At 47.3% G+C, this 27,028-nt stretch overlaps 1 protein-coding gene across 3 annotated transcripts in view; it reads left to right on the plus strand.

Annotated features, from left to right (window-relative positions):
• The window catches only part of GATA2 (GATA binding protein 2), a 19,806-nt gene extending 7,790 nt beyond the window's left edge, over positions 1 to 12,016 (plus strand). For 2 of the 3 annotated variants that reach the window (XM_039734343.1, XM_039734342.1), the window contains exons 2-6: positions 961 to 1,448; positions 2,130 to 2,729; positions 5,354 to 5,499; positions 8,392 to 8,517; positions 9,344 to 12,016. In XM_039734343.1, the coding sequence (XP_039590277.1) occupies positions 1,220 to 1,448; positions 2,130 to 2,729; positions 5,354 to 5,499; positions 8,392 to 8,517; positions 9,344 to 9,643 (1,401 nt within the window). In that variant the 5' untranslated portion in view covers positions 961 to 1,219 and the 3' untranslated portion in view covers positions 9,644 to 12,016. Of the gene's footprint in view, positions 1 to 41; positions 418 to 960; positions 1,449 to 2,129; positions 2,730 to 5,353; positions 5,500 to 8,391; positions 8,518 to 9,343 lie in introns of those variants that run through there. The other variant, XM_039734341.1, reaches the window with a different exon arrangement.
• The last annotated feature ends 15,012 nt before the right edge of the window (positions 12,017 to 27,028 follow it).

Genomic DNA, 27,028 nt, shown 5'->3' on the forward strand with positions numbered 1-27,028 from the left:
CCGGGCGAGATGCTGGGGGCAGGGGGAGGGGGGGGGAGGGGGGGGGTCTGCCCCGCCCCCCCCCCCCCGGGCCGGCTCCGTTTGGGGCCGGGGGTGCGGTTGGGGGCGGTGTGGGGCGGCGGGATTGGCTGGCCCGGCCGCCGGCCCTGCGCACCCCGGCCCGTCTGCGGCGCCGCGGCCAGCTGGCGCCAGCGCTCATATAGGATGCGCGGGGATGGGACCGAGTCGGCCAGAGCAGCGGCTTTGCCATCTGAGTAACACTCTCCATCCAGCCTCCTCTGCTCTTCCCGCGCTCGCTCTGCCTTTCCCCCCTCCTCTCCCTCTTCGCTTTTTTTCGTTCCCCCTCCGTTCTCCCCCTCTCTGCCGCGCTCGCATCCTCCACGCCGGCATTCATCGCCACCCAGCCGCCCGCGCCGGGTAAGTGTGGGGCGCGGGGGGGTCGCCGCCGCTGCCAGGGCGCACTCGCTGCCTTCTCTAAACACCCTTCTCTCCACTCTCCTTGTCTACCCCCTCCCTATTTCTCCCCCTCCTTTTCCTTTTGTGTCAGTTGGAGTTCTTGCTAGAACTACGCTATATTAGTTCTGCCGTTCTTCCTTTTTAACCCCGCTTTTGAAGCCAGCTGGAAAAACTCCTATTGACGTTTCTAGCGAGGCGGGGGGGGGGGGAAGAACAAAACTATTTCCTTTTTTCCCTTTTTTCCTTTTTTTCCCTCTTCTTTTTCTCCTTTTTGTTTTTAGTTAAAGAGTTTGAAATGCATCTCTGTTTATTTTGTGGAGCAATGAGCAGGGAGAGAGCAAGGCAAGGAGTTTTGGGGACAGGATATTTTTGGAAGGGAGGAGGGGCTCTGCTTCCCCCTCCCCTTCCATGTACCTCTGGGAAAAGAAGCCGGCCGGGAGCCGGCCCGGCGAGCAGCGCACCCACGGCTGCCGAGCTGCTGAACCCTCCTGTCTCTCCCTACAGGTGCTGCCCTGGCGCTTCCCCGGACCTGCCTCCTCTCCCCGCCTGTTGACAGAGGGACACGCTGACTTCTGGGGTCCTCTCCCACGCCTCAGAGGGCGCGCTTCAGTCACCCGGCGGTTTTCTTTCTAAGAAAAGCCACCCCAATATCTTAAAACCCACCAGGCAGCGTCAAAAGCGACCCCCCGAGCAGCGCTCCCCGCCCCCACCGAGCGCCGCTCGCTCCTGGCCCGGGGGTGGGTGAAAGGGGAGGCCCAAGGCCATGGAGGTGGCCACGGATCAGCCTCGCTGGATGGCCCACCACGCCGTGCTCAACGGGCAGCACCCCGACAGCCACCACCCCGGGCTGCCTCACAACTACATGGAACCAGCGCAGCTCCTACCTCCGGATGAAGTCGACGTCTTCTTCAACCACCTGGACTCCCAGGGCAACCCTTACTACGCCAATTCCGCCCATGCCCGGGCCAGGGTCTCCTACAGCCAGGCGCACGGTAAATCAGCACCCCGGCCCCTTCCCCGCGCTCGGCAGCGCTCCGGGCCCCGCGGGTCTCCTGTCCTGCGCGGGGTGAGAAGTTTCACTCGGTGAAACTTCGGTGCGTCGGAGCCGGGATAGAGGAGATCGAAAACAGGATAGACAGGCAGGCACGGGTGGATTTTAACCCTAGGGATAACCAAGGGCTAGCGGAGGGGAGGGAAAGAAAGGGGGGAGGTGAGAGAGGAAGGGGAAACAGTGTGCGCACGGGCTAAAACTTCTCAGACACGGCTACTTCCCGGATGCAAAATACAAACCGATTCAAACCGGCGATGGATTTTATTTGGGGGTGTTCTTAGGAGCCGAAGAGAGAGCATTACGGCAGCTCAGAAAGATAGAGCAGAAAGGGGTTTGCTGCGTTTTCCTAGGACGGGGGTGTGAGGAAAAGGTTTGCCCCTCCTGCTCCCCTTGCTCCTTCTGGCCGGGCTGGCCGGCATGTCCCTCAGATGGGATAGGGGGAAGGGGCTGCTGCACCAGCCTGGCTGCTCTTCCCTGGGTTGTGAAGCCTCTCCCGTGGCCGCCCGTCCTCCGGCTGCCGGCAGACCGAGGAGCTGCCCAGCCACGGGGAGCTGGGGTCCCCCCCAGCCGCTCCGGGCTAAGCCGCCCCACGCTGACCCCAAACGCTCTTGTGTTTCTACAGCCCGCCTGACCGGGAGTCAAATGTGCCGGCCTCATCTTATCCACAGCCCCGGGATCCCTTGGCTGGACAGCAGCAAGGCGGCACTGTCTGCCCATCACCACAACCCCTGGACCGTCAGCCCCTTCACCAAGACACCCCTGCACCCCTCGGCGGCGGGAGCGCCTGGGGCCATCTCGGTGTACCCGGGCAGCAGCACCTCCAGCACCGCCTCCGTGTCTTCGCTCACCCCGGCCTCGCACTCCGGCTCCCACCTCTTCGGCTTCCCCCCGACCCCTCCCAAGGAAGTGTCACCAGACCCCAACTCCACCAGCGCCGCCTCCCCTTCTTCCTCCGCCGGGGCTCGGCAGGAGGACAAAGACAGCATCAAGTACCAAGTGTCGCTGTCGGAGGGGATGAAGATGGAGAGCGCCAGCCCGCTCAGAAGCAGCCTCACCAGCATGGGGGCCCAGCCCTCCACCCACCACCCCATCCCCACCTACCCCTCCTACGTGCCGGCAGCCCACGACTACAGCAGCAGCCTCTTCCACCCGGGCAGCTTTCTGGGGGGCCCCGCGTCCAGCTTCACCCCCAAGCCGCGGAGCAAGGCCCGGTCCTGCTCGGGTAAGTGACGCTCCCCGCGGCCGTCCCGCCTGGAAGGGCCGCGCTCCCGGGGCTTTGTGCGGGTGCTGCGCCGGTCTCGGGGTGAGCATGCGGGCTGCTGCGAGGCTGGGTGCTTGTGTTGGCCCTCTTCGGGACAGAGGGACAGGTGACTGCTTGCTTCTGCTTTTCTGGGCTTTTGAAAGTAGGAGATGGAGCTTGGACTGGGCTCCTGTGGGTGCCGATGCCCCCGGCACTGGGCACAGGGCGCTCGGACGGGGGACCAGGGCAGCCTGAGCCAGCAGACCGCCTTGTACAAAGAGGGATTTATATGGAGAGAGAAACCCGAACCCTTTCCATCGGAGAAAAGCAGGCCTCAGGCTCCCGAGGGGCTCAGGCTCGACCCTGCTCCCTCAAGTCAGGCCGAGGCCCATGGATGACACATGGGGACTTTCCAGGGATAGGTATTTGTCCCTCCGTAATTTCCACGTCTCTCCATTAACACCACCCAAAGCCCCAGTGCAAGATGAAAGCGAAACTTCCCTGGCCTGTCTCTTTCAGATCGCAAAAGGCCTTTTTCCCTTCGCGTTTTACAAGAGCAAAAGTTCAAATGTAGTTTACATACCAGTGCAAAAGACTAAGGTGTCCAGTCACTGCTAACTTACTCCAGCCTAACTTTAACTAGAAAAGACTCCCCTCGCTTTTTTTTTTTTTTTTTACCCTGAATCAGACATATCTCTGCTTCCAAACAACTGCCTGCAGACCTTTCCCGTGTTCACCCTTCCTTGCATTTATTCTAAAAGTGGAGTCCTAAATCCGTAAATTAGGCGATGAACAAAGTTTTGACCCCACTTTGAAATCACAGTAGTTGTACAGCTAGACACAAATTATGACAATTTATGTAATTCTACTGACTTTCTTGGTTTAATATCCTCACCAGTGGAAGGAAATAAACTGCAATATACTGGGGCTTAATTTAGACAGTCCTTTAAAAATAAATGGCCCTATAGGCATTTGCATATGTGTTCCATTGAACGTATTTGCTTATGAATACACTACATGTTTTTATTTAAGTAGACAATAATTTAGAAATGTGATCTCTTATGAGTTTTGCAACAAAAATACCAGCTATTTTACAAGCTCATCAGTACTGTTTCAAATAATTCCTCGGAAGGGGAAAATACATTCTTTCTCTGCCGTTATTTCCAGGCAGTTGCTACTATGTGTATGCAATTGTAGGGCATAGAAGAGAAGGTACAGGCAGTGGGTAGCCCAAACCTCCTAAGTCTGGAATCTGGCTCAAGATCCAGGTCTCTAAAGACAGAAAGGAGTAGCTTTTTAAAATTTTTTGTCCTGTAGCTGCTGCTGGTTTTTAGATGGGGGAAACAAGGACCTTTTTTCTTTTGTTTTACAGTTGTTTTTTTTTTTTCTCCCTCTGTAAGGGAGCTCCCAGTGTAAGGAACTGGGGAAAGTTCGTGACCACTCAGTGTTTTTGTAGGAAAACTAAGATCACGACAGGACGACTCCTGCAGCTTCCTGCCCTAGGAGGGACAAGAGCTACAAATGCAGTGCCGCAGAGCTCCCCTCATTTCTCTCTCTAGACTGTGTTGTTTAAAAGCTACCCACTCCCTAGATTAAGGCAGACACAAGCCCCGCTGAACTCGACATGGCCTGCTTCAGTTATTAGCAAAAAGAATTTCCTTTCCAGTTAAATACTCTAGGATTTGCATAAACGGTATTAAGAGAGATTTCTATATTAAGCAGACCTGCCCTCAAACCATCCAAGGCAAATGAACTTTTAGCAGGAAGCTTTCTGATGCAGAAACAGATATCTTGGAGTTACATGTTGTGTTTTATTTAATGCAGCCATTCTACAATGCTATGTTTACCACATTGTACTAAAACTAATAACGAGGGTAAACTGCTCCCTTACCAAATCCAAACTGGATTGTTGAAAAATCACAGAAACAGAAAAACACTCAAGCTGTTTTTTACAGTAATGTCCAGTGAAACTGAACTTTCTCAAAGAACAGCATTAACAGTGTTTTTATGCCTTTAGAACAAAAATCATAACTGAGACTCTGGTATTTTGTATCCATTCCCAATCTGCTCGGCTCTACTTTCTCAACCTGTAGCATTTGCAACAAGAAAGAAAGCGCAGAATTGGAGGTCTTTTTGCTTAGGTTTATTTCTAGAAAACCTCTTCCTCTGACTCTCTCTCTAACGTGTTGTGTGTTTGCAGGTGTGAGTGTTTGTGTGCACGGGTGTTTCTGGGCAGGGGAACACAGGATTTCACCACCGGAGTGCAATAGATCCGGGAGGGGAGCGGTGCCCAGTGAAGGCTGAGGGAGTTCTTGCTGAAACGATAACTTCCATCTGACACAATAAGAGTGTCACTCTTTCTCACTTTGCAGAGAGTGCTGCCTATTCCTGATCATGGCATAAAATACTCACTGGAGCCTGGGAGTTCTTGAAACACCGAGCTCCTTGCTGCCTGTACTGTAGATGTCACTGCTGCCTGGTTGTGCTTAATTAACAGAATTAACACACTGTTTTGACTCCTGAAAAATGCCTAAAGGGCAACGCAAAAAGATTTTGTGAATTTGTTTTTAAAGAAAGGAATCTGTTGTCTTCGTGTTTCCATTTAGAAGGCAGAGAGTGCGTGAACTGTGGAGCCACTGCCACCCCTCTCTGGAGAAGAGACGGCACCGGGCATTACCTGTGCAACGCCTGCGGGCTCTACCACAAAATGAACGGCCAAAACCGACCTCTCATTAAGCCCAAGCGAAGGCTGGTAGGTGTCTTTATTTCTCCCGGGTTTGGGGATAAATCAGGCAGCGGGACCACACACAGGCACGAGCCGGCCGTGCCTCATCGCTGCCGAGCCCCTGCGTGGAGCCGAGCTGTACTGTACGGGGTCAGTCACGGCGAGGTCACTGCCGCGCCTCGGGGCACATCGCCCCTCCGCCCCCACCCCGAGCCCGCCTGTCCCAGGCATCCCTGCCGCTCACAATGCATGCGGGATATCGCGTGTCCTTCTCCCCGTTTGTCCTCAGATGACAGCTTTTAATTTAATTCCTCATTTACTTGGCCTCTTGGGACGGTTTGGGCGCACACTGGGAGCGAAAGGGTTATGAGCATGAATGTCCTCCACCGTGTACTAAAAAAAAGTTACAGCTCCACAAAAGCAAAACAAATCAGATGAGTCAAAGCTACTGCTCCCTACTTAAAAATTATTTGTATAAAAGCCATGAAGTAATTCTCACTCTTATATTCTCTGGCAATATTAATATTGGTTCCCTCCCCAGACAATCCCCTACTGTTAAAAAAAATCCTATTATTTTTCCATGGAGTCACCTATACTTTGTATTTTCATTTGACTGATTAAAAAAAAAAAAGTCCTTTCTAAGCTCCTGGTAGTAGTTTCCTATCCGGATATCTGTACGTTAAAGATAATGAAACTTTGTGTATCTGTTTCCTGACTCTAAAAGCTTTAGAGAGTTTCTATAGGCAAGCCTTGCCAGTCATGCTTGCTGTTTTGAAATTTCTAATACACTCTACTCCACAAATAATGCGTAAAATGCTAAGAATAATAAATATATTTTTTGGAGCTTTGTGATTTATGGTGCCTAAGTCTCCTAGCTATTCGTGGGCAAATATCAATGAGGTTTAGAGAGCAGAAAATTGGCATTACTGTTCTAACACTGGGATGGGATATAGAAGATTTCTGCCCTGAGTCAGAATTTCAGCTATGTAAGCTTCTTAATGACTTGCCTTCTAAAGTGACTGACATATAGAAAAATGTTAAGACAACAGTGTAACATTATCGTCTCTCAAGCTCAAGTGCTTTCCAGACTGAATGGGACAGGCCATAGAGTTAAGCAGCAGAGTTTTGAGTATCAGTAAGCCATCTCAAATATGCAAACATAGATCTCCACCTTCCAGTGTGTTGGGAGACTGTTATACTTAGCTCACTGTGCAGGGTTTGGGGGGCACTAGAGAGGTTTTCTTTTAGTGTTTAGCTGTTTAAATGTTTAGTTTTAATTGATTTACAACTTTGTTTATTGCCCCTTTTTCCACTGTAGTTTGCTTGTTTGCGGGGGAGAGGAGGTGGCCATCTTTGGGAGTTTGTTCATCTGCCATGCAATAACAAAGTGATCATATTAATAATGTCAGCATTTGGACGTCTGGCATTAATTGTGTTTGGGTTGCATGAGTGCATTTGCAGTAGGGGGTTACCCCCTCTTTCTGCCTTTGGCCTGTTCTCACAGGCCAGTAAGGCACCGAAATATGTGAGTCTCCGAGGGCCTGATTCTTGCCTAAAGCTGCTGAACTGTCCATCAGCTTTGGGACAGTTACAGGGGGCCATGGCATAAATCAGGAGCAAGTGAGAACAGAACTCTGTGCCCCTCTTTGGTGAGCGGGCCGAGCTGTGCTTCCAGCGGTGCCCGCTCCCCACCGGGCTGGCGGGCAGGGAAACACCGAGTTCTCTGGGAATCCTCTGCCCTGTGCATTGCTGTGAGCTTTGCTGGGCTTCACCCCATGGCTCTCCATGGCTAATTGCAGAAATATCCAGGGAGCAAGGCCCCGGGGAACGACCGCGATTGATACGCTTTGGGAAGTAAACTCCAATTTAAGAAAATACCGAATCCTCGTTATTAATTCAGTAGCACAAAATGGACTTGGTGTTTTGACCACTTCTAGAGGCAGGGCTGAAGGCTCCTAATACAAAATAATTTCCCCAAATACGGGGTGCAGTTAGTCTGTCTATAACAGTTTATACGTCACTGTCCATGCACAAAGGACGCTTTATGGGGTCTGCTAGACAAGGGCCCGTCCAGGAATCACGGGCGCCTGCAGCTCTACTTTTCCTGTTCTTGTTTTGGGAGGTGGGTGAATGTTTGGGCTTTCTTCTTTCCCCTCACCTTGGTTTCAGCAGAACAATAGTTTTATGAAAGGGTGGTGGATTTTTTGGCGGTTTTGTTTAATTTTAAGACAGTTGTTGGAGGGCTTGTCAGCCAAGGAACTAAGTAGGGACAGAGGCGGCAGACGGGGGTCAGCGGAATCATTGCTGCAAGGCATGAAATTTGGTTTGCTAAATATTTAAAGAAAGTTGGAGCCGGTTTTGTTTTCTCCCTTTCACTTGTAAATGCAAACTGAATTGTCAGTGATGGCTCTGATAAATACTGCACCCAGCTAAGTAATGTGGTTCATTTTCTTTTGTGTCCACCTTTCAAGGGCCAGAGAAGGGGTAAAAATCACATTCTTAAAGATGTTTTCAAAATCCAGTCCCATCCTTATCACAGACTAAATTCATCATCAAAGAAAAAGGGAAACGCATTTTAATGATGCATTTTAGAATCGTGAAAAGGGAAAATTTGAAAAAGTCAAGATTATTTCCCCCCCCTCTAAAATTTTTGTTTGTGGAATCGAAGATTCATTGTTTCTCTCCTTACTTCCGTTGCACACAGAGTGCCATGGGGTTTGAAAGTTTGCATAGGAGAATATTTAAATTTAAACAAAAACATAACGTCCATAAAACTTACAACTGACAGCAGCTTTCCTCCAGCCCTGATGCTCTTCAGTAACAAGTTCTCCCCAAACTAAATATTGAGTCCAATTTGACCTTTCTCATGATCTCCCCCCACCTGGTGATACATTTTAATTTTCTTTTTCTTTTGGTTAGTCAGCGGCCAGGAGAGCGGGGACTTGTTGTGCCAACTGTCAGACAACCACCACGACCTTATGGCGACGTAATGCAAACGGGGACCCAGTTTGTAATGCCTGTGGACTCTACTATAAATTGCACAATGTGAGTATTTACTCATCTCATGTGTCGCTGCTTGCCTAGTGTGGATTGATGTCTTAACTGCGTGGTGTACACTGGGCTTTTATTGGTTTCAGGGGTTTGGTTGTTGTTTTATTCCTTCCCCGTCTCTAAGGTTCCCCTGGGAAGTGACAGCCGTTCTTTGTCAGCATAGTGATGCTAAGTTCAGTGACATTACAATGTATTAGCTTGGCTTCTAGCTTGGGCAAACCAGGCAAAACAGAGCTGCCACACTTGGTTTTAACTAAGGGGGTTTTGTGTGCTGTTTCCCTCCAGAAACAGAGGCCATTTGGAATGGGCTCTGTGCAAAAATTAATCCTGATGGGCTATCTTCATTTTGACTTGTAAAAAAATAATTGTGTCTAAGGCTTTGTTGTATTATTTAATTTTTTTAAAAGAAATTAATCCTAAGCAGGAACACTTGGTACGTTGGATGGTTATTTACACTGTAGGTAACAGAGGTTACTGGTACAAGATTGCTCATGTCTCAGGACTGAATTTGGGTCAGCGTGTGCCTCCTAGTTTGATCTTCTATTAGGAAATTAATGAGGACTGAGGGTAAGCCTACGGGAAAGAGAGTCATCAGCTGCCAAATTCAGTTCAATTTGTTTTTCATGTCTAGGGGTTTTTTGTGTGTGTGGTTTTATTAAACAAATCAATATAAACAAGTTCTGCAGAGAGAAACACCATTTTTTTTGGCCAGAAAAAGGTCTCCATCCAGGAAAAACACATGGGGACTGTCCAAATATTTTCATTTTTGCACAATAAAGTCATTTTGTCTGCATGAGCCTGATTTTCTCATTTCTTGCAGGTGAACAGGCCTCTGACCATGAAAAAGGAAGGAATTCAGACCAGGAATAGGAAAATGTCCAACAAATCAAAGAAAAGCAAGAAAGGCTCTGAGTGTTTTGAGGAACTGTCCAAGTGCATGCAGGAGAAGTCGTCTCCCTTCAGCGCTGCTGCCCTTGCCAGTCACATGGCACCCATGGGGCATTTGCCCCCTTTCAGCCACTCTGGACACATCCTACCAACACCTACCCCCATCCACCCATCTTCCAGCATCTCATTTGGACACCCACACCCATCCAGCATGGTTACAGCCATGGGATAAAACCTGATGACCAAGAGACCCATCCAGATATTAAGAACATGGGACTTTGCCTAAGATGACACCAAGTAAGACAAGGTTCTGCCAAGAGGAGAATGTAGGGATGGCAAAAGGAGACCTTTGCTCCCATGTGGTTAACTTTTAATGCTGGACTAAAACTTGCAAATGATGGGTCTTCTGCAGAAATGTGTAGTGGTGCCTGTAATGCACTTTGCCCCCTCAGGTATAAGAAAAAGGAACTCACCTGTTCGATACTTAATGGTCCAGCAGGAAGCAAAAGATGGCAGAAGCTGAAAGAGAAGGCTTGGAACTGGTTTTCCTTTCTCTCTTTGTTATTACTGTGAATATTGTAAAGAGATATAAGCAGCCTCCCGGGATGGAATTGGCTCACTGGAAGCCAGGCATGCTGGATTTCTATTGCGGACTTTGCTTGGGATAGGGGAAAGAAAAGAAGAAAAAAAGCCAAAAAAGAAAAGTAGAAAAAAAATCAAGAGAAAGAAAAGGGCATCTTTATTAAACCATAAGTTTTAAAATCAGACACAAAATCATATTTATTTTGTTTTCCACAAAAAGCCTCAACCCCTCTGATTGCATGTTTTTGTGCTGTCATTTGCAATGGCTACCCTGTAAGAAAAGCTGCCTTCAAAACAAGGAGAGGGGAAATGTACTCAACAGCCCTCTTGGATTAGCTCCATCTATCTTCCATACCAAAGTTACCAGGAAGGGGGAAAGGATTGCGAGGGCGAGGAACAAAGCAAAAATGTAGCCGTAATTCGGGATTTTAATATACCCAAGATGGTGATTATTTTGACACAATTCCTTCATTCTTCTCCCTAACATGAAAGATTTATTTTAAAAAGAGCCCCTCTCCCAACTACCCTATTGTTCCTCAAACCAGACAACCTAGGTCAGAAAAACTGTTGGGAAAAAACTCTGGGGAAGGCAATCCTGCACTAGCAAGGGGTGGATAGCTGCAACACAATTTTGGTAAATGCCTGTAGAAGTTCTAACACAGCCAAAACTATAATGGGGCACGAAACCCATCCTGCTCGCAGACTTTGGAGGTTGAAGCATTTTGTTCTGTTGTGTTGGCAGCTGTCGCTTAAAAATGCAGATTAGCTGCTTGGGTAAACTTTGGGCAGTGCGGGCACCACATGCACATGCAGCCAGCCCTGCTGTCTCAGGCACCCAGCCCCGGTGGAGCCCACCGGGAGGAAGGGCAGAAATGAGGCTGAGATCACTGGAGAGGGGAAAAGAGAGACAATCAGTTTGAGCTTCACACATCCATCAAATCCCAGACACAGAGACAGCTGAGGGAAAGCATCGTTCTAAGGGGAACGTCTGTTTTCCGTAGCGGATTTTATATGAAAACAAGAAAAGAACAAAAAAAAAAAAATTAAATCTCCCATTATGAAACCATATTGTACGTAAATGACCGAACACAAAGCTATTGCCAATGTGAAGTGTATTCTATTGATTGTTATGATCTGATGCCTCTCGTGAACACAAGCTCCAGTATAACATAAGGTGTACATATTTAGGTATACTTCTGATGAAAATGCCCCAATGAACAGAGGGGTTTGATAATGTAAACCACGTAAGCTTAACTCGTGAAAAGCTTTTTATTTTATTTTTTTAAATTTTAACTATTTTGTTGTTGGGTTTTTCTTTTTCCTTTTTTTTTTTGTTTTTTGGATCAAGCCAAATTGTATCTTTACTGCAAAAGTCCTGCTTTAAAGAAAAAAACAGAATGAAACAAAAAAAGGATGTATGTAAATTTTTTTAAGCCTGTAATTTTTAAGCCTACTAAAATGTAGTATTTTATAATTAAGAACCAAGCAGCCATGAAAATCCTGCTTTCCTCTTTTTTTTTGGTCTGTGTAGGCATATAGGTGCACTTTGTAAAGAAGTGGAAATAAATGGGAAACTAAATTGGTTGAGAGAAATCATAAGAATTTTTAATCTACTGAGGTAAAAAATTAGGTCCTTTTTACTTTTTACCTTTTACAATGGTACAGTTGTACATTATTTGTACCCAACTTAAATTTCTGTAGGATTTGGGCAGAGGGGAAGGGGTGTGGGTGAAAGACAGGGATTACTGATACAGTTGACAAAGTGCAATATATTGTCAGTCACTGCAGCATAGACAACAGCAGTTGAGATTTAAATTATTTTGTACTTGTATCAGCATAAAAAAATTCTTCAGTATTTTCTGTTTTTATTTTAATTTTTATTTTGCTTATTTTTGGATTAGTGAACTAAATTATTGTTAATTATGTACAACATGTTTATATATTGTCTGTAAAAAGTGTATGCTTTCCTCATATTCCTTCAAGGTGAATATTGCTAAGAATAATAAATACCTTTTTTGTGAAACTACCTGTGCCCTGCTTCATGTCATAAAAGCTGCTTTTAATGGGGAGAGAGGAAAAATTATCATCATTGTTGCCAGCAGAATTATTAGCTTATACTTTATGCAGAGCAGACTATGATATTTTGAAACCCTAACAGGGTAGAACAAAAGAAGGTAGTTAAAGAATGATTTAGTATTGGAAGCACAGGTACAAAAACTCATTCTCCAGTGTTGTTTTGGAGTGATGAGGTCAAGCAGTTAAGTGTGCCTAAGTTTCTAAACTAGTTTAAATTTTGAGGGAGCAGCCACATTAGAGATGATGAACTGTGATTTCTCTTGAAATTTTTTTTGGTGTGTTTTATTAAAGTGTTTGGAGAAATACTTTTACATTAAAAACACATTTTAAAAGCATTGTAAACATAGAAAAGAGGCCAGCTGCCTAATGGATTTCAAGGCAGGACCTGTATGAGACCAGGGAAAGTTCTCTCCACCTGGAAACCTGTTTCTTGCCATTTGTCATTATCAGTGGCAGGGTGAAGGGAGCAAGGGGGGATGGCCAGCCTGGAGCTGCCCTGGGAACAGGCCTGAGTGCAGGGAGGTGTGCACATGGACTGGCATGTGAGGATGGAGAAAAGGGCTGACCAAACAGATCTTCCATGACACCAAAACTGCAGCTGCTTTCATCGCACAGTGGGGTTTGACCCACACAAGGAACCCCTCGGGGCCTTCCAAAGTGAAGAAAAGTCTTGCAAAGTGTGTAGGGGTGGGCATTGCTGCTGCTGCTGCTGCAACAATATTTTCAAGAAAACTGCTAGTGAATTTTGGGTTTCCTCCTTTGACCCCCTGTGAAACCAGCTTGGGGATAACTCTTTACTCATTAAGGGAAAAAATAACCTGCGTTCCTTTTTCTCTCTCTCTCTGTGTGTGTGTGTGAATTCCAGCCCTTTGGAGGAGTTCTTGCCTTTCCCCCTGCAGCCTCCTGCCCAGCCCTGGTTGCAAGCCCTGCTTGTGAATACCACGGAGCTGCAGCAGCTCTCCATGTGCTGAAGGAAGAACACCCGACTGGGACAAGGCCTTCCTGCATCATTTCAGACGAGTTAATCATCTCTCTAACTTGTTCTGCAAGGCTTAGTGCAAACAACCATTAAAAAAAAAAGGAAAAAAAAAGAGGCAGTTTATAGCATACTGTGCAAGCTTCATTTAAAAAGAAACATGTTCTTTTTCAGACAGGTTTAAAATGGGATTATAGCTAAAATCAGCCTCTATCCCTCAATCTTTGAGAAATGAGAACTAGCAATATCTCTTTAAAATTTGGAATAACCAAGCTGTTTGCTTTGGTTGCACAGGACACATCCCATTCAGGTTGTGATGGTGCTTACCTGGGGGCTGCCTCTCTGCCTCTTTGCTGGTTTGGTTGGATGCACTGACAGAACTGGGGCCATAATCCATCAGGCTGTCAGGAGGGGTGGTGCATCCCCAGCGCCCTGAGGAGCGTGCTTCTCTGAGCAGGGGCTTCAGCAGTTCCTGCAACACAGATAATAAATAATCCCATGTTTGTCAGGTGGCACTAATCTGTGAAAGATCAAACCATCTCTCTGCAATGTGTGTATTGTGTTTGTCTCCAGACATTTCGCATAGCAGAAGAAAAACAAACAGCAGGGAATGGAAATGGAGCAAGTGTGTAAAGTTCAACGTAAAGTGTAAGCACAGAGCAGATATCAAGGCAACAAATTGGGATTTATAGTCCTTTCACTGCCACCAAACACTGGGGGACAGGATTTTTGTGAGGGGGGAACCCTGACATTACTTGCCTTTGGTTCCTGTTGTTGGGATTATTGTTTTAAGCGGTGCTTAATTGTCATGTCTCCACGGCCACATCAAAAGCCAAGAAGATTAGGTTACAGGGAGTGTTTGATGTCAAAATACAAAATAAATAAAAGGGAAGCTGAAAAGGTACTGTATTTTCCATGATGTCTACTGAGGTTTTTGCTTCAAACATCCCTCTTTTTATTATTATTTTGCAAATGTTGCACTTTTAGTGACAAGATTTTATTTACTTACTTTCAAATGGTTCCACTGCTTTCCTGCAACAGTTTGAAAGGGTTAATATCCCCTCTTTGATGGCAAACATGGTATAATTAACGCAAACTTCTTAAGTATCCTGGTGACCTGTAGATGGCCACATGAGAATTTTGTTATTTACTGACTTGCCAAACGTTTATTGCTTATAGAAGGACAAGTGGGAAGCAGGCATTAATTTTGATGCTGTTATCTGTGATTGCATGTAAAGTTCATAGCAGACAGTGCCTATATGTCAACTGCAATTAAGCATTTTCCCATTTTTAAAAAAATTCTTTTCACTTTGGTGGAGGGGGTTGGGGCAGCAGATTTACAAACTGAGCTCCTGCCCATCCGCAGAGCAGGCGTGACACAGCCAGAAATAGGACAACTTCCCCTTACCTGCAGGCTGCAAAAGAAAACAGTCTGGCGCCATGGAACATTTGATCCTTGGCTTCTCCACAGAGACAGTCAAATCAGGACCAACTGTGGCAGGGCAGAGAGGGACATTTTGTGGTGAGGCATCTCCCCTTGGAAATTAGCCTGAAAAACAACCAAAAACGAAGCCAAAAGTGGCTATCAGGTGAGTATGCTCATTTATCACCAACCTGGACTGGATTAGAATGCATGACCTAGAAGTAAAATGCTTTGTTTAGCCCAATTCCCTGGGCCATCTGGTCCTTGCAAGTAAACATTTCTGAGTGAGAGTGACTGTTCTTTAAGCATGGTGATATGAGTGCAAACCAGGCTGCTCCGGGTCTAACAGATCAAACCTCAGCACCAGGGCAGCTGGCTGGTGCCAATTCAGAGACACCATTTGCTTCAACAGCTTTGGGTGCAATTCTCTGTGGTGCCAGCTTTGCAGTCAGCCCTGGTGGCTCAGTGTGATGTGTCCCTGCCAGATCCAGAGCTTGTCCTAAACCCAGGGCTCACATTGCACCAAGGTGCTGCTGGGAGGTCTAGGACCCTTGTACCCTCATCAGAGGAAACTCATGGGAGACACTGCAGAACTGCCCTGCATTTGCAGTAAGAGCTAAGTTGCATTTCTGAGCACTGAAAGCACATCTGAACAAAATGCGGTTGCAGGGTGAGAGATACAGCAGAGAAAACTTCCAGAAGGTACAAAGACAATAGTGAATTAACTCCTCCTTCAGGGAAAGGCTTTGGCACACCACTGAGGGAGGGAACTGCTACTGTTTGGTCTATAAAAACCTGAATCAGGGAAGTATAACGTTAACCCAGCCTATGCAGCAGCACCAGGCATAAAACAGCCACTTGCCTGCATCCTGCATGCTCCTCTCTCTGTGGTTCTGCACTCTGGGCTGCAGGGAGCTATTTGGGAGAAAGTTGATTCTGGCTCAGGAGGGTCAAGAGCCTGTGTAAATCATTTGGAGTTGGGCCTATCAGTGCCAGAGTGTGAACACGGACCCTTGTTTCTTCTGACACCTGCTTCACCAAAGTCGTCCCCAATGCTTTTAGTTTCCTCTGGCTCTTGATTCAGCTCCTGCCTGTTCTCTGTCAGGCAGAGTACATGGCAGATTTCTTTACCTGGGACATTTTGTTGTCTATTTGGTTGTGATTTTTTGTCTCTGGTTCTTTAGTTCACTCCCACTTGACCACATTGGCATTCTGGTGGCCGGTTATACTGCTAGGGTGATCTCAAGGCAATCCCTACTGGATTTTGCTGTAAAATACAGATTATTTTACCATCTCCTTTGTGCTTTAATTCAGTGCATCCATTATTTTGTTTTATTTTTATTTTCTTTTTTGTGGATCCCTGAAACATTTGGAAGTAAAACCACCCCATGTTGAGAGTAAATCATAGATAGATGAGAATTAGATGAACAAAAACGAACAGACCAAAATTGTTCACATAACCTTTGAGCCCACAGGCACTCTGCACTGCACACTATTTTCTTCTTTCCAAGCATTACTCCCAGCAGCACAGGAAATATGGTCTTGATGAAAAATCACATCTTTGGAGGCAGACTGGTGCCAGGACTCACCCCATTCCCTCACACACTCACTTTCTGATAACAAGCAAAATTACAGCGCTCTGTGCCTCAGTTTACCCTTGCAAAGCAGGCATAAAGAAGACATGACCTGCCCTATCAGCTACACACAAGTGTTAGCTTGCTCCAGCCTAGCAAACTTCAGGGCAAGTTCTAACAAATGTCAGAATGTGGCGTGTACTGATAGGCACAGGGAAAGGGCACAGCACTCTCTGGGTTAGAAGCTCCTCCCTGCCTCTGCTGTGGAGCTGCCGCACTGCTCTCACCACCTCCACGCAGCTGTTTGTGGCACAGATGACACATTGGAGACATTAGTCACTGGAGTGCATCCCCGGCCGATCCCGAGCGCCGGCCACACGGCCTCACTCATGGAGAGCCCCACGCACACCAGGGCCTCCAGCCCCGGCCCACTGTGAAGCAGCCCTCTCGCCATCTCCCATGCTGTCAGCCCCTGACCTTCCTCTCACATGCTCTAATGGTCACTGGAACACTGCAGAGAGAACACGGCCCTGGGATTAAATAACCCTAATTTGTCTCCAGGCCTTTCCCCCTCCTTCCCCTTACCTCAGTCTCCCGCGACTTAACGTTTAAAACAGCTGAAGTTTACAAAAAAAATCAAAGCTCCCAATAGGCCCAGATTGTCTAAATACGGAAAACAGGAAGTGAGTAACCTTCAAGGGGAAATTGTTCATCCGATGGAGGCCAAGACCCAAGGCCCGGCGCTCTGCAGTCCTGCCCAGCGGCAGACACGGCGCGTACCGAGTGACACGCGGAGCTTGGCAGGAGGGAGAGGGGGAAACTTTTCTCGCCGTCATGTCGCGGCTGCCTCCAGAAAGGAGATGGTGTTTGCTCCCCTACAGAACCGTAGAAGGGCAGCTGGAAGGGTTGTTTTTAAGAAGGCCGGGGACGGGATGGAGAAGCAGACAAAGGTCGGAAGGGAAAATGGAGAAGATACATGAGTCCTAACTAAAACAGTCTCTGGCTTCCTATGAGAGTGAAGATGGCAAGAGAGCACTGCAAATGGCATTGGGCTGCTTCCAGAAGGGCGGGGAGAGATTTTGTGTGACAGCCCACTTGGTGATGAAAAGGAGAACACTTCATTTCCTACGCAGTGAGAATAATAATTTCTTTTTGTTGAGTAACTTGCCTGCTTCCCCCCGCCAGGAAAGATCCCAATTATTTTACCAGGTGTTTATCTAAGGCTTATATTATTCACTCCAGAACTGCAACCATTAGTGGGGTGGAACACAGCAGCTGTTTAAAAACTCAAAACAATGCCCCTTTTTTTACGGAAGGTCATATTAAGATCCTCTCTAACTGAAGGTGAACTTCTTGCTACGTGCTGCATCCACTGGAATAAAACTTTGCTCACAATTACGCTTCTCCAAGAGTCACCAAACTGCCAAAGAAACTAGGATGCACAAACACAGGATGCCTGAGTCCTTCCACTCCAACTCTGGCCTGGGCTAATGAACCATGGCACCACAAAGGCCCCTGTGTCATAGGCAACCTTCTTCTGACCTCCTTGGAACCTGCACCTGTGCTCCTATGCCAGTTTTCCTCTGGTCAGCTTATGGGACAAACACCAGAAATGAAGCCTGGTCTCCAATTCGAGGAACAGGCAGAGAAAAAAAAGGCGTGGTTTGGTTTGGAGTTTGGCACCATTGTCAAGGAGATGGGGGTTGCTTGGTCCTGTCCTGACTTCTTGCCCCAGGGCTGGAGAGCTACAGATAAAGGGCAGATGTGCACACATGGGACAGACTCCAGAGGACATTCATGAAGAAAACACATTGGACCTGCCTGACTGGGATGCTGCACCCCTGCAAAGACAGGGGCTACAGAGAAATGTACAGCAACAGTAACTGTTGTGTCTTTTGAGGAAGACAAGCTAGAGATGAAGCTTCTAATCGATCTCTTTACTGCAGAATTTCAAATGCTGCACTGAAATTACCCTTTAAAAATATTTTTAAATAGAGGGTTCAGGCAAAAATATTTTCCCTCTTGTCCTACAGTCTTTTTCTGCAAAGATTTCCCCAGATTTCCTGTGGTTTATATAGGTGAAGAAAATGGAACTCATGGCATTTGCTCCACAGAGATTTTCTCTCTTGCATAAAGATGAAGTCTAGTTGGTTGTTTTGCAAGCAAACCAGCTGGCTGGGAGAAAGATGCTCTTAATCAAACAGCTTTGCTGCCTCTCTGGAGAGAACTGTGTCTTTTTTCCCATCACAACAGGTTTCTTCTTTGTTCTCTGGTGGGCAGGTGTTGTCCCTGTGGGATGTGAAAAAGGGCAGGCTCTGATCCCATTAAAGATAGCCCCATTGGTAATAGATCAGAGGGGCATCCCTAGGTTGTGGGAGAGTATGCCTGTCTTGCTTCACTGGCCAGGGAATAAAAGAGCTGGCTCTCAATGATACTTGCAGGGTTTTTAACAAGAGTCCTGTTCTCCAGAGGGACAATGAAAGGGAAAGGAACCCAGAGAGAGATGGCTGTGTCTGGCATTGCATTGCGAGAAATCACAGCTGGTCCTGCAAGTGATGGGAACAGGGACGATGCCTCTACCCAGGAAAGATGCAAAGAAATGCTCCCCCACTGCATTATCTTTTTGCTTTACTCTCTTTCTCCATTAATTCCACAGCAAACTGACTTTGAGGGATATGAAAGTGAATTTTGTTCCAGTGGAAGGCAAGACATGGATAATCCTGAGATAGCAACACTGCTGTAACCCCTGGTCTCAGCCACTCCTTGGACCTTCCACCTTGAGGGTTACAGCAGCTCTGGTTTCACTTCCTGGGAAGAAAGATTGGGTGTGTGGGCTGAAGGAGGTCAGGGAGTTCCAACCACATCCCTGGCCTGGATGAGTTGGTCACGGAATCAGGGCTGTGGCTTGCCCAGTGGAGCCTGTCTGCTTGCAGTCCAGACATAGCATGGAGTAGCTGTTTTTCTGCTGACCTTGTGCTCAGAAGAACTGAGATAGCAGCAAGGATCTCCAGTGCAGTTCCTTCTTCAGTGCTTTCTAGAGTTTTCCAGGAGGAAAGTCCACTGTGCCCAGCAGCTGCAGACTCCTGAGATTTAGAACAGGCTCCACACCTGTTTAGCTCAGACCCCTACAATCTATGCCTGCTTAGTTAAGGCACGATTTGTCTACATCATGTAGTGTTGTGGCAATCCATTAATCTGTATTAGTGCAGGCCTTGGACATGGTCACAAGCCAAGAATGGAAACTTGCAGCTGAATACATGAAGCAGGAAAAATACGCAGCTGTGACTGCAAACCATACCATAGGCACATTCCCAAAGTATGGGCCCAGAGGCTTGTCCAGATGAAGCAACAGCTCTTATAGACAATTATAGACAATGTGTTCAAGCACAGGCTTCGTGCATTTCCTTTCTTTGTGAAGATCCCTGTTGGCAGAGTCATTCCAGCTCCAGCAAAGCTGTTCAGGAAGGACACACACCTGCCCAGCAAAGGTCCTGCACCACAGAGTTAGCCCTGAGCTCCTGACTTGACTCCCAGGAAAGAAGCCACCTTGGGCAGTGTCACTGGGGTCAGCTTGGAACACCGCCTTCATAGGAGCCTGCACAACTTGGAACTCAACAGCAACTGCACTCAGTGGTGTCAGGACAAGATCAGAGGTGGTACTGGAATGTTAGACAGCTAGCTGTCTTAACGTTGTCTTTTTACTTTATTTTCCTATGTTCTTCCTTAGTGTCACTTGGAAATCACACTCCTTTTGCCTTATGGAATCTGCACCACTTGGACATCTTTTTATCTGCACCCTCATCCTTGCTGTCTCTTTCTTCTGGTTCACTCTCCCATTTACATCTTTGCTGGATTTGCCTGTGTGGCTTGCAAACCACCCAGAATCCTTTAAATCCACTGCACTAGGTCCTGGGAAGACTGGTCATTCTCCTTGTGAAGCCACCAGCTCAGGCCACTGCACTTAATCCAGCCCTGCCTGAAATCACCACCCCTGCCCAGCATTCCTACATCCTGCCTTCACTTTTACCCCAATGCTGAGCAGCACAGCTCTCTCTCCGCGTGTATGTGTGTATGTATTTATACACATGCTTCCCACCACAGAAAGAGACCGATTTTGCAAGGTTTAATATGCTCCCAGTTCTGCTGTGGACTCTTCCTCTTTTGTTGCAGCTGTGGTTTTAGGGCAGGCTTTGTGGGTTTCAGAGAGTCCTTGGATGTCTTAGGAAATGTTCTGCAGAAGTGCGCTTTCTCTCCATGCATTTTGCACTCCAGCCACCAGGTCCTGAAATCTCAGTGCACAGGATTTCCCCTATTTAGATGAACACCAAATCTACTTGACTTTCAGGCATTGTTTCTGATTGATACCACTCATTTATGCTTCCAGGGCAGGTAAAGAAACAGAAGAGGCAGCTGGACTCCCTCCTGAATCAGCCCTGGCTCTAGCAGAGCCACAGCACAGCATCAGGATGCTCTGAAGAGGCAAAGAACCTCCACCTCCTCACAGCCACAGCAGCCCTGGCGTGGCTGGTATGAGCTCCTTTGCCACAGCTCTGGGGAGAATAAGATCTCACCCATCACCCCTAATGTCTGTCCCTGGCTCAGGAGAAGCAGTACAGTCTACCTTGTAAAAAATAAGGGAAAGCCTGCAAGTGCCAAATGGCTGAAACAGAAACACCGTCTGCCTCTCCTGTGCTTGTCCTAGTTACTCATGAGGGAAAAGGAACCCTGCCTTAGAAAAGCAGAGGATTAGCCCAACACACCTGGGTACCACCTGCTGCTTTAGTGTCTCCAGCTCACAGTTTTGTGACAAGCTGGGCGCTTGACAACAATATCCCTTTGAAATGGCAGGTATAGAGCCGAAGGTTTGGAAAAGCATTGCTCCAGCACAACGTAATTGTCAATATGCATGAAGACAAGCTTCCTGAGGCTGGCTGGGGGCAAGAAGGGGGCAGCTCAGGTGGAAAAAATGCTTAAAACACAGCACAAGGCATGCCTGTGCTCCAAACCAGCTACCCAGCAACTTGGCCCTCTGGAGTTAGAGCAGCCTTGAGGTGGCTCTGACAGGCAAAGCACACAAATGCTGTGATAAGAAAACACCCCCCAAAGTAACAGAATGTCTCACAAGGTTTAAAAGCACAGTTGTTCAGCCTTGCCTATTTGTATGGGCAGCAGGAGCTGCAGCTCCTGAACGTGGAGCTGGCAGGCAGCATAGGAAAGGAGAGGGAGGCGAGATATGTGGCTGAGGAATTTGCAGCCTTCGAGTTCCCTCTCTCCCGCCTCCTCCTCTCGCAGGAAATGAAAGAAGCCTCTTTTGTGGAAGGAGGCTGGTAGGTGTGCATGCGTGAGTGTGTGCTTGGGAGCAGCCTGGCCTTGCTGCTCCCCTCCCGATGTGCCAGGCACCTCGAGTCTCTCCTGGCCTGGGCTCAGCTGCCAGACCTCTCCAGGCCGTCCCAGGGCAATTCTCAGAAGTTTCCTCATGTGTCTGAAAAGGTGGATCAGGCAACAGAAGTGGCAAAACCACCAACGTGCCCAGGCCCTGGAGAACTGCTTTTTCCTTTTTTTTTTTTCTTTTTTTTCTGTAAAACAACCCCTCAAACTTCTTCCTCCTTCCCTTCCCCATTCTACCTTGCTGAACCACAGTGCTAGAGCAGGAAAGCCTGAAACTGGAAGAAAGTAAAGGGCAAAAAATTGGCCATGGGCTTTGTTAAGAGTGATGACAGGACCAAGGCCAACAAGACTGGCTGTGGGCATGGCCATGGTGCTGCCCTCACCCAGGACTGAGCATAGAGTGGAGCAGGATGCCTGCTGTAGCCTCTGTTTCCACAATAGCAGGATCAAAGGAATGGGCTGTTCATGCCCACTCACTGCATCCATTACACGGTGTGCCTTCGTGGCCTGCTGGCCTCCTTCAGGTGTCCTTGGGAGGGAGAGGAAAAGCATGGCTGGACACTGCACTTCTGTTTATGTCTCTTTGTTAGCAGTGAAATCATCCTCTCACTGTGCTTGCTGCTGAGGGAGGTGGTAGCAGTGTGCTGAGCAATGAGAGGGTGGCCCAAGCCCCCTCCTTGTGCACCCTAACAGAGCAGGCAAGACAGGCTGTATCAGCATGATGGTGGTGAACATGTCTGCACCATGCTTTGTGGGCTTTGACCAGCCTGATCCACAGCCACAGAGTGCTGGAGAGCTCTCAATCCACATTCAGCCCTTCTGGTTTTCTGGGTCAAAAATAAACCCTGCATAAATAGTATTTTCTGAAAAAGAAATAATTTTTACTTGGCATGTTTTCTCCAGAACAAAAGGTTTTGGGTAAAAGAAAGGAACTAAGAAGTTAGGAACCTCCCAAGAAGGAGGGGCAATTTCAGCATTGCAAAAAAAAAAAAAAAAAAATATATTGCATAGTGCCAAACCAAAAAAGTGAATGAGTGGAAGTGAATTAAGGAATGGAGCAAGTAATGTGTCATGTGAGTCAGTCCTGAGATCTACACATCCTGAGATGTGTGTAAGGTAGATGGGGACTACCTTATACAGCAAGGTGGGAGAGGAAAAGAAGAGTAAATAAAGAAGAAAAATGCAAGAAATAAGCCTGCTAGGAGATCTGAGGATTAAAAAGAAACCCTTTAGTAAAAATGGAAAACAGGGAGGCAACCAAACAAGAATATTCAGTCAGTTAAGGCTTGCAGGGAAAAGATAAGGGCAGCAAAAATGCAGAATGAGTTAATTATAGCCAAAGGGATTAAGGAGAATAAGAGGCCTTTTACAAATATATCAGGGGAAACAGAAACACTAGGTAGAAGGTGGGTCTGTTAATAATAGGTCAGAGTAGGGAAGGAAAATAATGAAACAAGGGGACAAATCATGCCAACAGCACTGTGGGCATCTTCCTGTTTCCAGCCAGTCCAGGATCTCCAAATAACAGGTCCATCGATGGTGACTGGTTTCAACCCAGAGACTGCCCATCCACAGGGGCAGATCTGAGCTGCCACCACAGTAGAGCTGGGTATGGAAATGAATCTCCCCATGCAGTGCCTGACACTTCCTACAAGAAATCAATATGTTTTCTGAGATGAAATTGCTTTAGCCTGGTATTTTGTGTTTTATAGGAGGCTGGAAAAAGCACATACATCCAGCTTAGGCCACACATGTGGTGCAATGGCCTTGGAAGAAGACCTGGTAAAACACACCATTGAGTGATAAACTAACTGACCAGCTGACTATGGGCTTCTCATCAACTCTTGTTCCTTGGCTTGGCTATTTCCTCTGTCTGCCTTTCTCCCTTCCACTGAAAGCAGCAAGAATAAAAACCAGTAAACCCCCTGGGGTTGAAAGCAAGGATTGGCAAATATTAGGACTTTGCAAAGCTTACATTGAATTGATTTATGGGCCAGATTCTCACCTCCCAAGAAATTTTTGCAAGAATTTTAAATATTTGAAATATGCACACACTTCTGACGTCAGGATTTTGGCTTTCTCCCCCTTCAGAACTAAAGTTTGGCTCCAATAGCCAGGTTTCCCTCTCAGTTTCTAATAAAACAAAAGGCTGAGTTAGTAAAACTACAGACTACTTATGTCTTCTCAAAGTCAAAACAGAACAATCAGAAGACAAAAATTGTTTCGACCAGGTCCTCAGGAGGAAACCCACCCCTCTCCGGTCTGCCTGTGGGCGCGTTTTGCATACTGGAGCCTTTCCTTGAACAAGACCCCTCGGGCATCCGCCTGGAGTCACACAGTGAAACAAAGGGCCAGCTCCTTTGTCTGAGGAGACAAGGTGAAAACCTGCCTGTCTGTCTCTGTTTACCAACGGGAGGGATGCTAGCAGGGTGAGAATGGGGGCTGGGACCATGCAGAGGTGGGGACCATTTGTCCTCTATTCCCGGCTCTCAGGCGCTTTCCCCACCCTGCTGTCTCCCTCTGATTTTCACGTCTTGCCAGCTTGGCTTTTTGAAATGTTTTAAATAGATGTTTAGGAGGCTGCTGCTTTCAGATGGATGGATGGATGGATGGAGGGATAGATAGATAGATAGATAGATAGATAGATAGATAGACAGATAGATAAATAGATGATAGATAGATTCTATTTCTGAAAGGGTCCTATGAACTAATTCCCTACAGCTCCACAAATGATACAGGGTTCTTAATCCATGGATAACCATGGATGTACACAGACAACCCATTCCTTGTCCTTTACTCAGTGCTTAGCTTTTCCTTCATCCCTACTGCATCTCCTGTCCAGAGCAGACAGTGAGGATATACCTGGGGACAAGTCCTAGAACACATTACAATCATCTGCTCCCCAGCCACACATTTGCACCCTCAGCCATGTCAGAAATGGATAAACACAGCCAGAAAAATGTGTGGGACACCAGCACTAGAGAGTTTCCTTCCATACACATCCCTCTTACCTTGGAGATCACATGAGTGACAAAAACAAGTCAGCCTTCTCCCCTTTTTACCTGTGTTGCATGTTACAGGGTGAAGTTAATGCCCTCTATCTGCTTGCTGCCTCTGCACTTTCAACTCAAATACATAAAACTGAACAAGGAAGGAAAGGTTAAAATAACAACACTCCATTATAAATGATATACTGTCCTTTATAGGTCTTCCCTTTACACCATTGGCTCTTTTACCAGCATTATCTCTGTCAGCTGTTATGTTAGAGGGAGTCCTCAGAAAAATGGTGAACAGGATACTGGAATTTATAAAAATTAAATATATCTGCTGCTGCTTTGTATTGCACCCTCAACCTAACAATTAACACACAGGTGATGCTTCTGGAGGCAGATTTGCTATGTTCCCCTTTCTCTTGCTATATTTGCCCAGCAGTATCACAACATGAGTCCTCCCACTTCTTCTGTCCACTCTGGCACTCCAGGGTTTAAACAGGAGTGGCAGAATTGCAAAGTGCTGCTGCTTCCCTGGCTCAGCCCCTCCTAGAGCAGGGACAGAGTCCTCTTGCTCTCTGGACTCACACAGCTTTTTTCCTCTGGTGCACAGAGAATTTGCTGCAGTAGATATAACCTGCTGTTATTTTTCTTCTCCTCCTGTGGCTCCTAGTTTCCCAGGAGATAGTTTGCAAAATCTGGCCATGAGAGGTGGTGTTGTGGGGGGGAAAGGGAGGTAGAGCCCAAGCACCAGAAGCAGCAGCCACAGCAGAAGGCAGTGCTTTGAATGATCTCATGAATCAGCCACATTATCTACAGTGAAATGCCTGGGAAGGGGTTTCCCATGTCCTACCCTGACCTGGGAGGTTGAATCCTCAGGGGCCTGAAGGGCATTTTGATTGCCAAAGACAAAGGCTATATTAGAAGGAAATGATATTTTATTTAACCTCTGCATCACGATGGAGGCCTGAGGAGAGGGTAGAGGCAGGGGGGTGGCGACAGAGGCATTGGGATAATAAAGGGAATTCAGAAGAGATAACTCAGGAACATATGGGCTCTCACTAAAGCAGCGTGTCCCTCTGAAAAGCCAATTTCCCTTGACATGCTGTCAGCCAGTGCCGGGGGAGGGCAGAGCCCAGCACCAGCCCAGCCTGCTCTGCCAGGGCTGTGCTCTGCCATACCACCGTGCTGTTCAGTGCCAAGAGGGAATTTCCTTTAGGGAAAGGGCTGAGGTGGTTGTCTCTCTGCACAGGGCTTTCCAGACAAGATGCCAGACACTGGAGCCCATATAGAGACAAATCTCTCAGGGACACCCTGCCTTGGCCTGGAAGCCAGCTGGGGCTCTGAGTACTGGGCATTGTGGAGGATCAGGCTGCAGGACTGTATTGGTGCAGGGACCAGCTCTCCTGTAGGTGTCCTGTTCCCAAAATGTGGCTGGTGGCCATTAAAAAAACCAATATCACAAGAGCTTTGGAGTGTGGGTGGGGTGAACTTACCTCTTTGTTTACATGGCATTTTAGCTGCAAAAGCTTTAGATGCTTTCCTGACATGGCAATGCTGTAGGAAGTTGCTGTGGATGTCCTGAGGACCCAGGCAATGCGGGGAGTAGGTGGGGAAGGGCTATCTAGCAGGGAGGGACTGGGAGGGAAGGCCGGGAATGCAGCAGTGCCTCCAAGGGAAGGTAGGGCCCATACCACCCTGAGTGGTGGGCTTTATGCAAGAATGGCCCAGAGGAGAGGTGGGGACCGTGGCTGTGGAGTACAAGCCTGTGGTGCCAGCAAGGTGAGACCTGGGTGGCAGTGTCAGCTCTGCTCTGCTCTCAATTCAGGGAAGATAACAAGGGTATCTCAACATCTCCAATGCTTCTGTGAAATCCAGCCTTTCCAGGATTGCTCTCAAGTTTTTTAGCTGGGCTGGAGGCACAAATAGGGTGGGGATCAGAAAACAAGAGGCATGAGAAATGGCAAAGGCCTTCACTATAGATCACCTCATCTGGTATTTCATCACACAATGCAAGCCTACAATGGCAGCTTATCACTTCATTTGGGAGGTAATTTCCCTACCTTTTATGCGCCCAGGAACAGGTTGTATTTTGCCCAATTTCTGTTTCACTGTAAGTAGAAAATAGTCATGGATGTCAATATGAGTTTTTACAAGTGAAAAGAACTTAAAAGTGACACCCCTTCCTGTCTTCCCACTCTGTCAAAACATCACATGTCAAAGATTCTCCTCTCCTGAGAGCTGAATTCCCCCTTCACACAAAGTTCAAGGACTGAGGCTTGTTCCAAGCATTTCTATTTCAGACTCTTGGTCTTTGACCAAATCATTGCATTTCAGGCTTATGCTGGAGACCTGGGGACCATATTTGTTTGTGTTCCCTTTGCACTTAGGGCTCCAGGCACAGCCCCATACTCAGAGATGTACAAAGGCAGCAGGAAGCCTCAGCCTGTCCTGAGCAGGTTCTCCCAGGTAGGAGTTTCCTTAGAGGTCCTGGATGCTTTGGGGACAGGTCAGGCACACTCCAGTTCAGCTCTGCTCTGTAGGGAACCTACAGCACAAATTGATCTGTGGGGAGCATGACCCAAACTGTCAAAACAGGGCCTTTAAC

The sequence above is a fragment of the Passer montanus genome, unplaced genomic scaffold (genome assembly GCF_014805655.1).
Source record: "Passer montanus isolate IOZ18808 unplaced genomic scaffold, ASM1480565v1 scaffold9, whole genome shotgun sequence".
NCBI classification, from domain to species: domain Eukaryota; kingdom Metazoa; phylum Chordata; class Aves; order Passeriformes; family Passeridae; genus Passer; species Passer montanus.